The 12,500-nt window shown below is 37.7% G+C and overlaps 1 protein-coding gene across 1 annotated transcript in view; it reads right to left on the bottom strand.

Moving 5' to 3' along the window:
* LOC138004420 (tudor domain-containing protein 7A-like) overlaps positions 1–12,500 on the bottom strand; it is a 35,229-nt gene that overhangs the window by 11,743 nt on the left and 10,986 nt on the right. Inside the window, exons 13-21 of the mRNA XM_068850920.1 lie at positions 11,702–11,802; positions 11,377–11,437; positions 9,861–10,063; positions 8,679–8,788; positions 6,732–6,849; positions 5,632–5,760; positions 3,235–3,459; positions 2,072–2,104; positions 280–336 (exon numbers count right to left, since the gene is read on the bottom strand). Coding sequence (XP_068707021.1) covers positions 280–336; positions 2,072–2,104; positions 3,235–3,459; positions 5,632–5,760; positions 6,732–6,849; positions 8,679–8,788; positions 9,861–10,063; positions 11,377–11,437; positions 11,702–11,802 — 1,037 coding nt within the window. The remainder of the gene's footprint in view (positions 1–279; positions 337–2,071; positions 2,105–3,234; positions 3,460–5,631; positions 5,761–6,731; positions 6,850–8,678; positions 8,789–9,860; positions 10,064–11,376; positions 11,438–11,701; positions 11,803–12,500) is intronic.

Below are 12,500 nucleotides of genomic sequence, written 5' to 3'. Positions count from 1 at the left end.
TATACCAAGTAACCCAAACTGGAAAGAGGTATTCACTTAGCAGAAACAAAGCAAGGCCGAATTACTTAAAGACCATGGAAGAAATCCAACAAGAATTATTGTTGATCACACTGAGCAGTTTTCTCTTGAGCATTTAATCACACTTCACACACAGCACATTCTTACCCAACAGTACTGTCTTTTTTAACCGAATCTTGTTATTATTCTTAGTAATATTGATATTATTTGAAAAGTACAAATCAAATTTATACTTGTAGTAGTGGTTGTCAAGCTACTCACAGCAAGTAAGACATCCCTTTCTATCATTAAAGAGGCTTGTTCTTCCGTCAAGGCTTTCTAAAGTTGTGGAAAACACAATAACAATTTTTACTTTGGGATTTTACCCATTTCATATCACTTTACTTCATATTCACTTACTCTTCTTAATGACTTGGACATACTAGGAAATAAAGGTGTTCCTAACGGAAGTTGAACTTATGACCTTCTGATAGCCAGTTTTGGTTGCTGAGCTACAAGGGAGTCATAAGAGCTAAAGCCATTAAACTACTAAGTTCACGTGAGAATTGTCGCACTTGTATTGATAGAACTCAAATTGTCAAATTTGATCAAGGGAATGCGACCAAGAATGAGCCAATCACAATGCTCGTTTTGTTGTGTGAAAGTCTATCTACATAACAATCACAATCACCTATGTAATTAAACCATAACAATAATAATAATTATAATTATTATTGTTATTTTTCACCTCAGGCGCGGTGAATCAAAGAATAACATTTATTTTTCTTTCTGTACCTATGGTAAACTGCACGGTGTCTCATTGCATTCTGCTTAAAGTGTCCCTGTGATCAAAAATATCACTTCCTTTTTTCCTTCAGATTTTGAAAGTGTATTTGCTTAACACCTGAATGTCAAAATTTTGAGCTGTGATTTTTATCCAAAGGCCATTTACTTTGAGTGTTAGTATTGAATTTCACTGTCCGTCATTACGCATGTTTGATTGGACCTCAGAGGGTTGGATCCAGGGAAAAGTGATGTCAAAGGCTCACTAGCTTAAGATTTCAGCGTGTGAATGCAGCTCATTATATATGCACAACACAAGTTTTAAGTCTGAAAGCCCAAAACTTCCGTGCTGCATATGAATTCTGCCTTGTACACAGGCATTAAACTAGTGAGCCTTTAATGGCGGACCATTAAATAGGAAAATTCCATTTAAAATAACCAGGTGTCTTTTTTAAATCAAGGCTTAAACCTTCGGTCAGTTAGTGTTTAGGTAACAGAGATTTGAAATCCAAAAAAAAAAAAAACAAAAACGAATTGATTTTTTGGTCACAGGGGCACTTTAAGGTCATGCTAAGAGGGTCACTTTGTGACACATAAGCATTTTTTTGTTTCTCAAGTCCCATAAGCTAACTAAAGGGGCTTTCCATTTGACAGAAATGACTGGCCAGACCGGGCATTTGCAAGGACTAACTCTACAACGCCTTGAAATTAACACACTTCAAGGATGATGCATACTCCTCCAGAAAAACATGAGGGATTAATCATGCAAGTGTTCCTTCAAATTGTTGCATTTTCTTTGCAAACTGGTGGGCCTAGCCCGGGGGGGGGGGGGGGGGGGGGATGGGGGGGGGGACTCCCATATGAAACAGACGGGGATGCTCGTCGTCTCGCTTAGGGGTGTAAATTTTGGATTTTGGTCTCGCTTAGGGTGTTCCGGGCAAAGCACCAATATTTTAAGCCGCCAAGGTCTTGTTTAGGGTTCCGCAAAGAAACACAGAATTACGCGAAGAGAAACAGAAATCAAACTTTCTTTTTAACTTGTTTTTAGGGGTCAAAATTTGCTGAAGCCACACCCAGACTGGTCTCCATTAGGGGTCACAAAAAGCTTGAGCCATGCCCAGATGGTCTCCTTTTGGGATTAAATTCAAAATTTCCGACAAGCATCCCTGTCTCTTCCATATGGGAGTCTCCCCCCCCCCCCCCCCCCCAGGGAGGGGGGGGGGGGCCTGGCCACTGAGCCATTTCTGACAAAAGTATCAGTCAAACAAGACCATAACATTAGAGGCCATACCTTATCTGTGCCTTCAAGTCTACACTCCAGAGCCTAGTAGAAGAACAACAAATCATGAAAAAGAGATGCATGAAAGGAAATCTGCAGAAAACACACAATAATACTTGAACAGCATGTAATGTGAACTTTGTAATTTAAAGTGATACAGTCTACAGTTATAATAAATCCAAGAGTGCTATTAATTACAGTCCTTAACAGGCATTACTAAACCATGAAACAGCGAAACGAAACAACTGTTTTTTTGTCAAAACTGACAAGGAAACAAATTCAGCAGATGTTGGTCCTGCTGAGAATTTTGTGGCATCCGCAAAGAGGGTAGGCTTGGTATCCAGTTTTATTTCGGTGTTTTAGTGTTCGCTTTGCTGTTTTGTGGTTTATTAACGCCCATGCCTAACATGTTTCCTTGAGAACTTCATAGGCAACCAAGCACTGCTATTTTTGCACTAGTCTACTGTCATCTTCCATCTTCCTACTATTGATTTTCATACATCCTCCCCCCATGATCATGAATCACCGGGTAACGTTAATAGTTATTAATTCATTCATTTAAAAAGTCTGTTTATGAGCCAAGTGGCCCATAAGAGCCGGAGCTTATCACAGTTTCTGTGGCATGAAGCGACTAGGAGTATTTTTTACTCCCCCCTGGATGGGATGCCAGTCCATCGCAGGGTTACCCCCAGCATTTTCGCCGGGACCCATTTATACACCTGGGCCCGGTTGTTCGAAAGCCGTTTAGCTTAATCCAGGATTAGCGTAAACTCCGGGCATAAACTTTTCTGTCAAGTTTTCAACTTTTTGGTGAAAGTTCCGTTTGGTTATTCTTGTTTTTCAAGATTGACTTCTTCTAATGTAAAGTTTTCCCGAATATCAGCGTTGAACAGCATTTGGTAGTAGAGAAGTAAACTCCTTGGTTAATTTTTATTCTGGGATTAGCGTTAACCAGCTTTTGAACAACCGGGCCCTGGGTGGAGAGATGCACCGTGGGAGTATTAAAAGAGTCTTGCCCAAGAACACAAAACAATGTCCCCGGCCAGGACCTGAACCTGGACCACTCAATCCGGAGTCGAGAACACTAACCAAGTCCACCGCGCCTCCCTATTCATTCATTTGCTTTCATATATTATTTAAATTGAAAGCCATCACAAACTACAAGGACATTGTACCTGAAATGGCAGTAAATTAACATGGCTAATGGCCTTGGACGGTTCTCGTAGGCTTGATATTGGAAGGGTCTCAGAATTCCCATAATCAACATAGTAAACTTCAACTTGTCTTTCTGGAAAAACTTGTGTTATCAATGCTCTATACCAGGCTCCATCCACAGAGCACTTAGCACAGTAAATCTTCTCTTTTTGAGGACTGGACACAAATTCAGCAGCTTTTGTTGACTGCTGATGAACAAAAAATGGTCATTTTTATCAAATTCTGTGGGCTCACAGCATTATTTCCCTATAATGCAATGAATTTTCCTGAAGAAAATAATGAAAAACATGCTAAAAAGTTATGATCATCAAAATGTCACTAGAGGTTAGAAAAAACATTAATAGTTAATAACATTAATAATTAGTCACTATAATTACCATTATACCAGTACTCTTACTGTAATAAAATTAATCAATAGTGTGATTGGACAACAGTGGTATGATTAATCCCTATTACTATCCAACTGTAATGGTTATTGTACAACACATGAAACAAGTACAAATATTCCATGATATTGTACAGTGAGTTATTTGTATACTTGGTTATTGTACAGTAGAGAACCAGTTTGACTAGCTAGTTCGCCGACGTTGCCCTGCACGCACAAATCTCTCCTACAGTATACGTTCTTAGTTGCTTACAATTCATTTGCTAAAAATATAATGCAAAATAAAGTTGGAAAATAAATAGCGTATTAATGCCACTGTTCCTTGGTATCAACACAATTAGCTTTTAAATGCATAATGCAAGGCGCAACAGAATGATACAACAGACATATCGGCGTTTCTTGAGGGGAACACTGCCTTGCGGCTGGTTAGCCTGTGCAACTTCCAGATTGCGTAACACAGAACAACCTCAGTTATCTCCCCAGCACTACAAGCTGAGTGGTAAACAGCACGTGCTGGATCAGACAAGAGTATTGGTTAGGAAGCAATCTACAACTTAGGCAAATGAGCCAACAAACTTGGCGAAGTTGCTGCGCAGACTTAACCACACCTCATGCAGGAGTGACCCGTTTTAAATGAAGGCAAAGCGACATATCCAACCCATCTCCAAAGGGAGGGAGGGAGAGGAAAAACTGTAGCAAATTGCAAACAGCTAGTTGGTTTACTATAGAAGACAAACTGCCAAGTGAACCTTGGACGAATGTAGCAGGTAGGCATTACACATGCTCTTTAGCAGTAATCAATGAGGCATTAACAGATTTGACCAATGCAGGTGTACATTATAATCTGAGATCTAGGAGCAAAGTCTTTATGTATTAGTTTTATTTACAACAAAACCGTCGATTTTATGACCTTGAACGACTGACTACAAAGAACACAAAGATAACTATCGTGACATGAATAGCCATTTGAGTATGGTCACGTTCCATTAACCATATTTTACTAATGGGGCAGTAAAATCTCATTTAGATGTTCTGGCGTGTAGTATTGCTGAATATTTCTACTCATTATTTGTATTTTGACTCGCCCCAGCGGGATCATCAAACAACTCGTAAAAATACTCAGCGATACTACACAGCAAAACATCTCATAAGATATACAGTGAAACCTCTATCAAGCGGACCTCCTACTCAGCGGACACCCTCTGTTATAAAGTGGACACTTAGTTGGGTCCCGAAAATAGCACCTTATATTTCTCTTAATAACAAACCTCTACTCAGTGGACACCACTATTGAGCAGACGCGGACACCAAAATGCACTTATGACGCTAATTTCTATTATTAAAAACCTCTATTAAGCAGGCTCCTAAGCCAAAAAAAAGCCAATAATTAATACACCCTCATTGACCAGTCTGATCTAGAATGGAGGGCAAAAGTGCAGGAAGAAGTGTTAATTTTGATGAAACAGAAGAATTAAGAAATCTGTGCAAAAGTGCCATGTGGCGAAGAAGAGGAAGAGAGAGTACCAGAAATTTTAAAATTTCAATCAAGAAGCGGTACAAACCGCAGAAAAGCTTCTGCAATGAGGAAGATCTTAAAACTCAATGAGAAGCTTTCACTGGTCCTTTCAAAGTCAACAGATCTGCTGCAGAAAATGGTTCTTCAAAAACAGAGGCAAGCCACAATTCATGATTTCTTTGGAAATAATGTGAACACACGACTGGGACACTTAAAAAAATGCAAAATATATGTAGAGTATTATACATCATTGCTGTTTTGAAAAAAGACTAAGAAAGATTACAGACTGATACATTTAAGTTGACCTCGAATCTAAACTCAAGCGAGCTTCTTAACAATCTGCAATGTTGTTTTCATAGGATAAAAACCTCTTAATGTGCTATTAATTAACATTAATAATATTGCGATTTGTCCAGACCTCTTTTGAGCGGACACCCTCTATGAAGCATGTAGTACCTGTGAATAGTGCTCTGTAATGTCTTGCATTAGTTCATCCAATCGAGTTGTTCCTCCTCCTGGGATCTGTATAAATATGTGGCCTTCTAGTGTCGCATAAGTTACAAATGCCTCAATCTGTTCTCCATGCTAACATGAGAAAAGAGAGATTTGCAAGCAATATTAATGTGCAGAGGAAATCGTATGGATGTATTATGATCATACAATTTCCTCTGCTCCAGTGCATTTTGTGATTTATGAGCGAGTGCAATTTGAGAACTTTCAAAACATCACCAGTGACCATAAATCAAAAAATGCACGAGCAAGTTCACATTACTTTTTATTTATAACAATAATAATAATAATAATAATAATAATACTCATACTCATACTCAACAAAATCCCTCCATCGCTTTGTTTCCATAGCAACTTCTGTAATGCACTCTATAACCTCTTGTTTTTTATTTAAGCCTTTGAATCCCAAGTCGGCATGAACCGGCTATAATCAGTATTTGACTCTGTCTAACACCAGACGATTTTACTCCTGAATGGGAGTCAGTGGGTTAAACAGTATTTTTATTCAACATTTGCTCTAAGAGTACAAAGTGCTCATCGAGAAAGCTTAACTATTTTTTTGCACTCTATAACCTATTTATGAATTTGTCATTGACCAGAACTGCAATATTTTGTTGAGTACATCAAATAAATATTAATACTAAAACTTTTCACCACACTTAAGCCTATGGACTCTGGGACCTTTGAGTTAGTGATCAAAAACACCAGTGCAAGCCAGATTGGATCTTAGCACCTTCGCCATGGCTTTGACCATTGATTTCTCAAGCATTTTACAGTTTTCTGCCGACTTCAGAGGTCACTCTGTACATGCATCTCCCTTGTACCTGACCTTTATACTTTCACTGATTCAATCAGTGCTAGACATTCTTCTTACAGGAAGGAGGAGGAGTGGATTTTCATTCAGAGGATGGGTGGTTATTGCAGAAGCCCCTGGATACCACAGGTACCTTATTACACAAATTAGGTGTTTCATGGAAAAACACATAATTATTGACTGATGAGAATTTATTGGCTTTGGTCAGCATTGACAGTTAAGTATTGCGTACCTTTGGCAAGACAGGTTTCATTTCCTCATCAGGAATGAGATACAATATTCTGTTAATGTTTATATCTGTAACATCCGATGATGTGTCATAAAGCTCAACTGATACTGAATCCTCATTCCTGCAAATAGTAATACAATTATTGTACAAGCAGGATGATGTTGTGATGCTGGGGAGCAGGGCTGGCACAGTGCTGACAGCAATCGCCTTCTACCAATGTGGTCCAGGATTGATTCCTGGATTCGACACCATAATGTCGGTTGAGTCGTTGGTTCTCTGGTCTGCTTGGAGAGGTTTTCCCCCTCTCCTCAAAAACCAACATTTGATTTGTTTTGTTCTGATTTCAGTTGATTTGTAGTCTCCCCAATTAGAACAGCACTCATGCTTGGCTAAATAACAGTGAGACTTAAATAAAATGATGATGATGATGATGATGATTATTATAATTATTGTTATTGTTATTATGATGATGATGATGTCTGTAAAGACACATAATTTACATGTGTGCGTTAACACATTGTCTTAATACATGGGCATTACTGAGTCATGATACATTGAGTGTTCTGGGTATTTTTCCTTTTCTTTTTTAAACAAATGAGGTACAAAAATCTAAAGGTACCCTTGTGGAAAGGCTAATTGCATTCAAACTGGTCTGATTGTGATAAGGAAATTTAAAAAAGGAAGGACAAGGAAATTCAAATTTTAAATTATGCATCCATTTATACATTTATGTACAGTTTGAAGAAAATGCACATGACTGACGCTTTCTGTTCCTAACACCGAGCAAAATACCAGTATTCAGGGAAAGATGGATATGAGAAATCCTTGTTAAAGATACTACTGCCTATTGTAAATCAGCCTTCTCAAAATGTTTTTGGGGAGCAGGTTATAAGGAAAGTGGAGACGGTTTTGGTGCCAAAGGCACCCAAGCAAGGGGCCACTGAAAAACGCAGACTGCAGACTGTGCACACCGTCTGTAAAATGAAAATTCGGTTGGCCTGAATTAGGCCTAAATAACATTTAGGTTAGCCTGTTTACGGTTAGCTCTCAATAATAGTGAGGGTAACGCCATATTTTTCCCCTGGTCTGCACGGTCTGCACAGTCCACAGTCTGCGTTTTGGGGTGATCGACAAGCGGGTGCCCAAAGGGCGCAAGCTAGGCATGTTCCCATAGGAAATTTTTGAAATTTAGACACTCACAGATGCAATTTAGTGAAATCTGGGGGATCTTATTGACACTTGCATGGTGTCTGATAAGAAATACTAGAATGTTAGTTAAATAAACATTTCATGTGCACCAGGCAAAAAAATATTGCAGAAGTGAATTTGTACGTCAAACAAGCATTTTTTTAAGCCTTTATATCATCTCCAGTGACTTTACTTTACAGCTAAAATTGTGTTGTCTGTTTTTTTTCTGTCTCACCTGTTGTTATAAAAATGAGACATTTTCTGACTGGAAGGAGACGGTCAAACTTTCTGAGGAGGTGGCTCATTGAGCCGTTGACCGGCCGGTTTTGAGAAGGCTGTAAATAAGTCGCCATTGTGTCATTGAAACCTTAAATTTTGTTAAAAGTAAAGTGACTTGAAGTGAACCAAACTTTTTCTGTAAAATAATACTGGTGATCCACAATTTAGCCAAGCAGTCTGATTATTCTCTAATAATGGAAATTCCTCTAATATCATTGTGTCAAAGTCCTTGGAAGCCTATAAAATGGGTTTATCAACTGGGTTGATATGGTAATTTGGCCACTGTAAACGTCAGCTTTCAAACTTCTTTACAGTAGGCAAGTTACCATATCAACCCAGTTTCACTTCCCAACCGATGCAGCACCAAAGTTTCTTTAGAAAGTAAACTACCGGTATTCTATGCAAAAAAACTAAATTAATGTTGTTTTAGCTAATAATTATGATAAAGACATAAGCATCTGTAATAAATAAACTAGCACTTACTTCCTTTTTACTTCGGCCACAAGGTCTTTATTCAATGTTAACCGTTTGAGCTTAAGAATCACCTCTGAATTCTTTGTCTTTGGAACACCATGCAGACTAAGAGCAATTGCCTACAGAATCAACCCAGGTTTGAGTCTACTTTGAATACAAAGAAAACATAGAATACCTGTACATCAAGCAAAAGGAAATTATACACAAAAAAACAAAGGAATAACAAAATGATAAAGGTACATGTAAATAACATTTTGGCTGTTCATTTAAAGTTCAAGTTATGGGGATTAAGTCCCACATCCTGAGACAATTCCTTCAACAAATGAAATGCTAAGATATTTATGCCTTTATTTTTGCACTTTATTGCACTTTTCGCAACCACATTTGCTCACGTCTTTCCTTGACAACAACTATAAAGCTCATGTGTTAATGTACTAAACACTTTCATTAAAATAAAATGAAATCACCCACTTTTTCAGCAAAGGAGACAACAGAATACCAAAAGATAGAAGTTATCCTCACACAATACCAAAACAAAGAAGAAGAAGAAGAAGAAGAAGAAGAAGAAGATGATGATCATTAGGTATCATGGAGGAGAGTAAGGACAAACAGCAATAATCATGTTGTGAATATTAAAGAGGGAGGATGCCGTGGGTAGAAAACGAAAGGACCGACTCAGAGATGCACTGTAACTGTCATCTTATAATAATTATTTATATAAATTTGGATCAATCATTTTGGTTGGTTTGGTTGATCAACTTTTTTAACTATCTCAGAGTTTTGTTAAATGGTAAGCTTTCCTTTTGTTTGCAAGTGCTTACCGGTAATTTAAACTGGTTGACAAGCTTAATTTAAAGAAGTCTGATAATGATGACCTCCTGGAGTAATTTGTCATTTTCAGTCTGAAAAGGTTTGAACTGCTCTAACAGATGCTACAACTAAATCAACCTACGATGGTATGTGGTTGAAACTATTGATTCTAAAGGAACATAATAATAAATTATTAACCAAACGGAGAGATCTCCTACAGAACCCTCTGTTGGCAATTATAGACCATTGTCACACTGAAAGGAACAAACACCAAAATTTCTCTGACTTTGTTCTTTTAGCAATCAGCAATGTTATTGGTTAAAATGTGTGTCTAATCCAAAATTAATGTTGATTTGAAATGACACATCCTGATAAGCAAACCTGGAATGGCAATTCCAAAAATCTTTGTGGAATACTCTTTAATGTTGATATAGGCACTGGTCCAGTCTCTCCATAATCCACATATTCGATTTGCGCCTCATCTCCCTTGAGTTTAAGCACTTTGACCCTATACCACAGGCCTTCTGCATGGATTTCTTTTGAATAAACAGCAAATATTCCACCAGGAGTAATTTGGATTGCCTCTGAAGGAAGAAAATAATAATTTAATGACATTTATATACATGTAAATATATTCTTTGGGTTGATCTAAACAGTAACTGCTGCTAAGAAGGCTCAAGGTCTGGCTATATAGCCATGTAACGGTTCAGATCCTTGTTGAATGGAATGCAACCCAGTGAAAGCATATATTCTTTGAGGGTGACCAAAAACACAGTCTTAGTCACATGCAAACACGATACCCTATTTCATAATCTTTTGTTTTTATTATTAATGCTGCTATTAAAGCCTTGCTGGGACACGCAAAACTTTGAGAGAATATTTCAACCAAAACAAAGCCAGTAGGGCTCATAAACATAACGACACAAATTGACCGCTGTTTATGAAAAATGATCAACTAAAATTCTACACCTAAATTCTGTTAGTTGGCCAGATAAAGATTAGTACTTAATAACTTCAATTGCTATATCAGTAATCACAAATTTTATTTATATCATAGGTCAAACGAAAGCTCACCGTAAAATACATATAAAGATCTCTCACTCATAGTGTCTACTAAATACATTAAATTGTGAAAACTTGGGTAGGAGATCATCAGGGTTTGGTAGCTGGGTATTTCAAGCCTTTTTGATAATTATTATTATAATTAAGTAAGCAGAAAAGATGGAAACAGCCAGGTAAAGTTGTAGCAAGTAGTGTACACAGCTGGTTGATTTATGTGCTACCCATGCAGCCCCTTTTTAAAGTCGCTGCTGCACATAGCTCCTGGCAAGCAAAGCTAGCTTTACTTCAAAGCAAAAGCATTGTGGAAGAATGTTGTCAGCTTCAAAGGAAATCAAAACTCTCAAAGAGAAGGAAAAAAATAACTTATTCATCCCAAAAACCTACAAGAAATGTGCTCTCAAAATACCCACTTGCAAAGCCCTCCAAATAGACAACCATAACAAGTCTAATGGAAAATTCATCTGTGCTTAAAACAAGCTTGAAAGAGTCTAATTGGTTACTGCCACAGATAAACACGAAACATATTGTTTTGGGGTTATCTATTACCCTACTGACTCGTCTGACTCGTTAGGCACTACCCCAGCTGACGAGTAAAATCGTCTGGCATCAGACAGAGCAAAATCTGTTAAGTTTCATTCCCAAAGAGTCAATGGGTTAATGGAAAGGACATAGGAATCTTCCAGTTGATGAGTAAAAATATTAATCGTCCGGCGTTGGTTGTCAAGTCTCACTCCCAGGGGTCAATGGGTTATGGAAAAAGCAGGTCACATTTTCTTACATACCGGTAATCAATGAGCTCTCGTGAATATGATATGAAGCAAGATTATTAACACACCTTCAGAACTTGAGTCTTCGTAATGACACAGCATGCTCTGTTCCAAGGCTGTCAGTTTTTCCTACAAAAAAAAACAACAACAACAACATTGAAGGGAGCAATTAAAAATTTATAAGCCTTCTTTAAAATGAAAAATAAAGGCAATAGAAGGCTTGTCACAAATCACCTACAGCAGGGTCTTTTTACCACCCATTGTCATAAGAATACATGTATACTTGTATCCAGCTATAGTGCTCCGCGAAATTTTTACTTGGCAGGGAATCATTATAATAAATAATAATAATTATTATTAAATTATTATAACTAATACAATAGCCACACTTACTGAATAGTTTTCTCCTGACAGATTGACACAAATGTTGTGTGTGCTGTGAACATTACAAACAAACACATCCAGGTAATCCTCATCTGGAATTTGAACTCTCTCTGCAAATAAAAACAAATAATTTAACTGAAAGCAATGTCACATGTATACACTGCTTAATGTTCTGCGCAATTTGAGTCACAACCATTTTCGCATTTGTACAAAGAAATGGCTAGATAATACCAGGCAGGTGCTATTTTACCACAACTTTTATTGATTTATTGATTGATTGATTGATTGATTGATTAATAATTGAGAAACAGGTGTTCAACTGTTCCAGGAGGCCAATGAGAAGTGGGATTTGAAACACTTGTGAAGGCTGTGCTCCCCGAGATGTTTTAGGGCGTCCAAAGCTATGAAATTTTGAAAACCAAGGTGTCCATCAGCAATTAATTTAGCACTAATTTAAGAGCCCCTTGTCACTCATAGGCAAAAGTTAGTCCCTATCGGCCACAGGACACTGCTGGGCACAGCCCTGGCAATGATGGAAATGCATTGTGGATAAATGATGGGACGATAGATGTCCAGTTGTTCTCATTAACTGGGGAGCAGTTAAGCACCATCTTAATTGTTTAAAACTTAAACAGCTCAAGAAGTGGTAACAAAAAGCCTCATCATATTACAATTTCAACAATATTCAGGATTGTTTTTAATCTTTAAACTGAGTGATATTGTCTGGTTTTGACCAAATACTATGGTCCTGCGTCAGGGGATGTCCCTGTCAAAAGCCTCATCATCATTGTACAGTATGTCCCATACC

This window comes from Montipora foliosa, chromosome 5 (assembly GCF_036669935.1).
Source record: "Montipora foliosa isolate CH-2021 chromosome 5, ASM3666993v2, whole genome shotgun sequence".
Taxonomy (NCBI): Eukaryota; Metazoa; Cnidaria; class Anthozoa; order Scleractinia; family Acroporidae; genus Montipora; species Montipora foliosa.
This window is presented reverse-complemented; position numbering and strand designations above follow the sequence as displayed.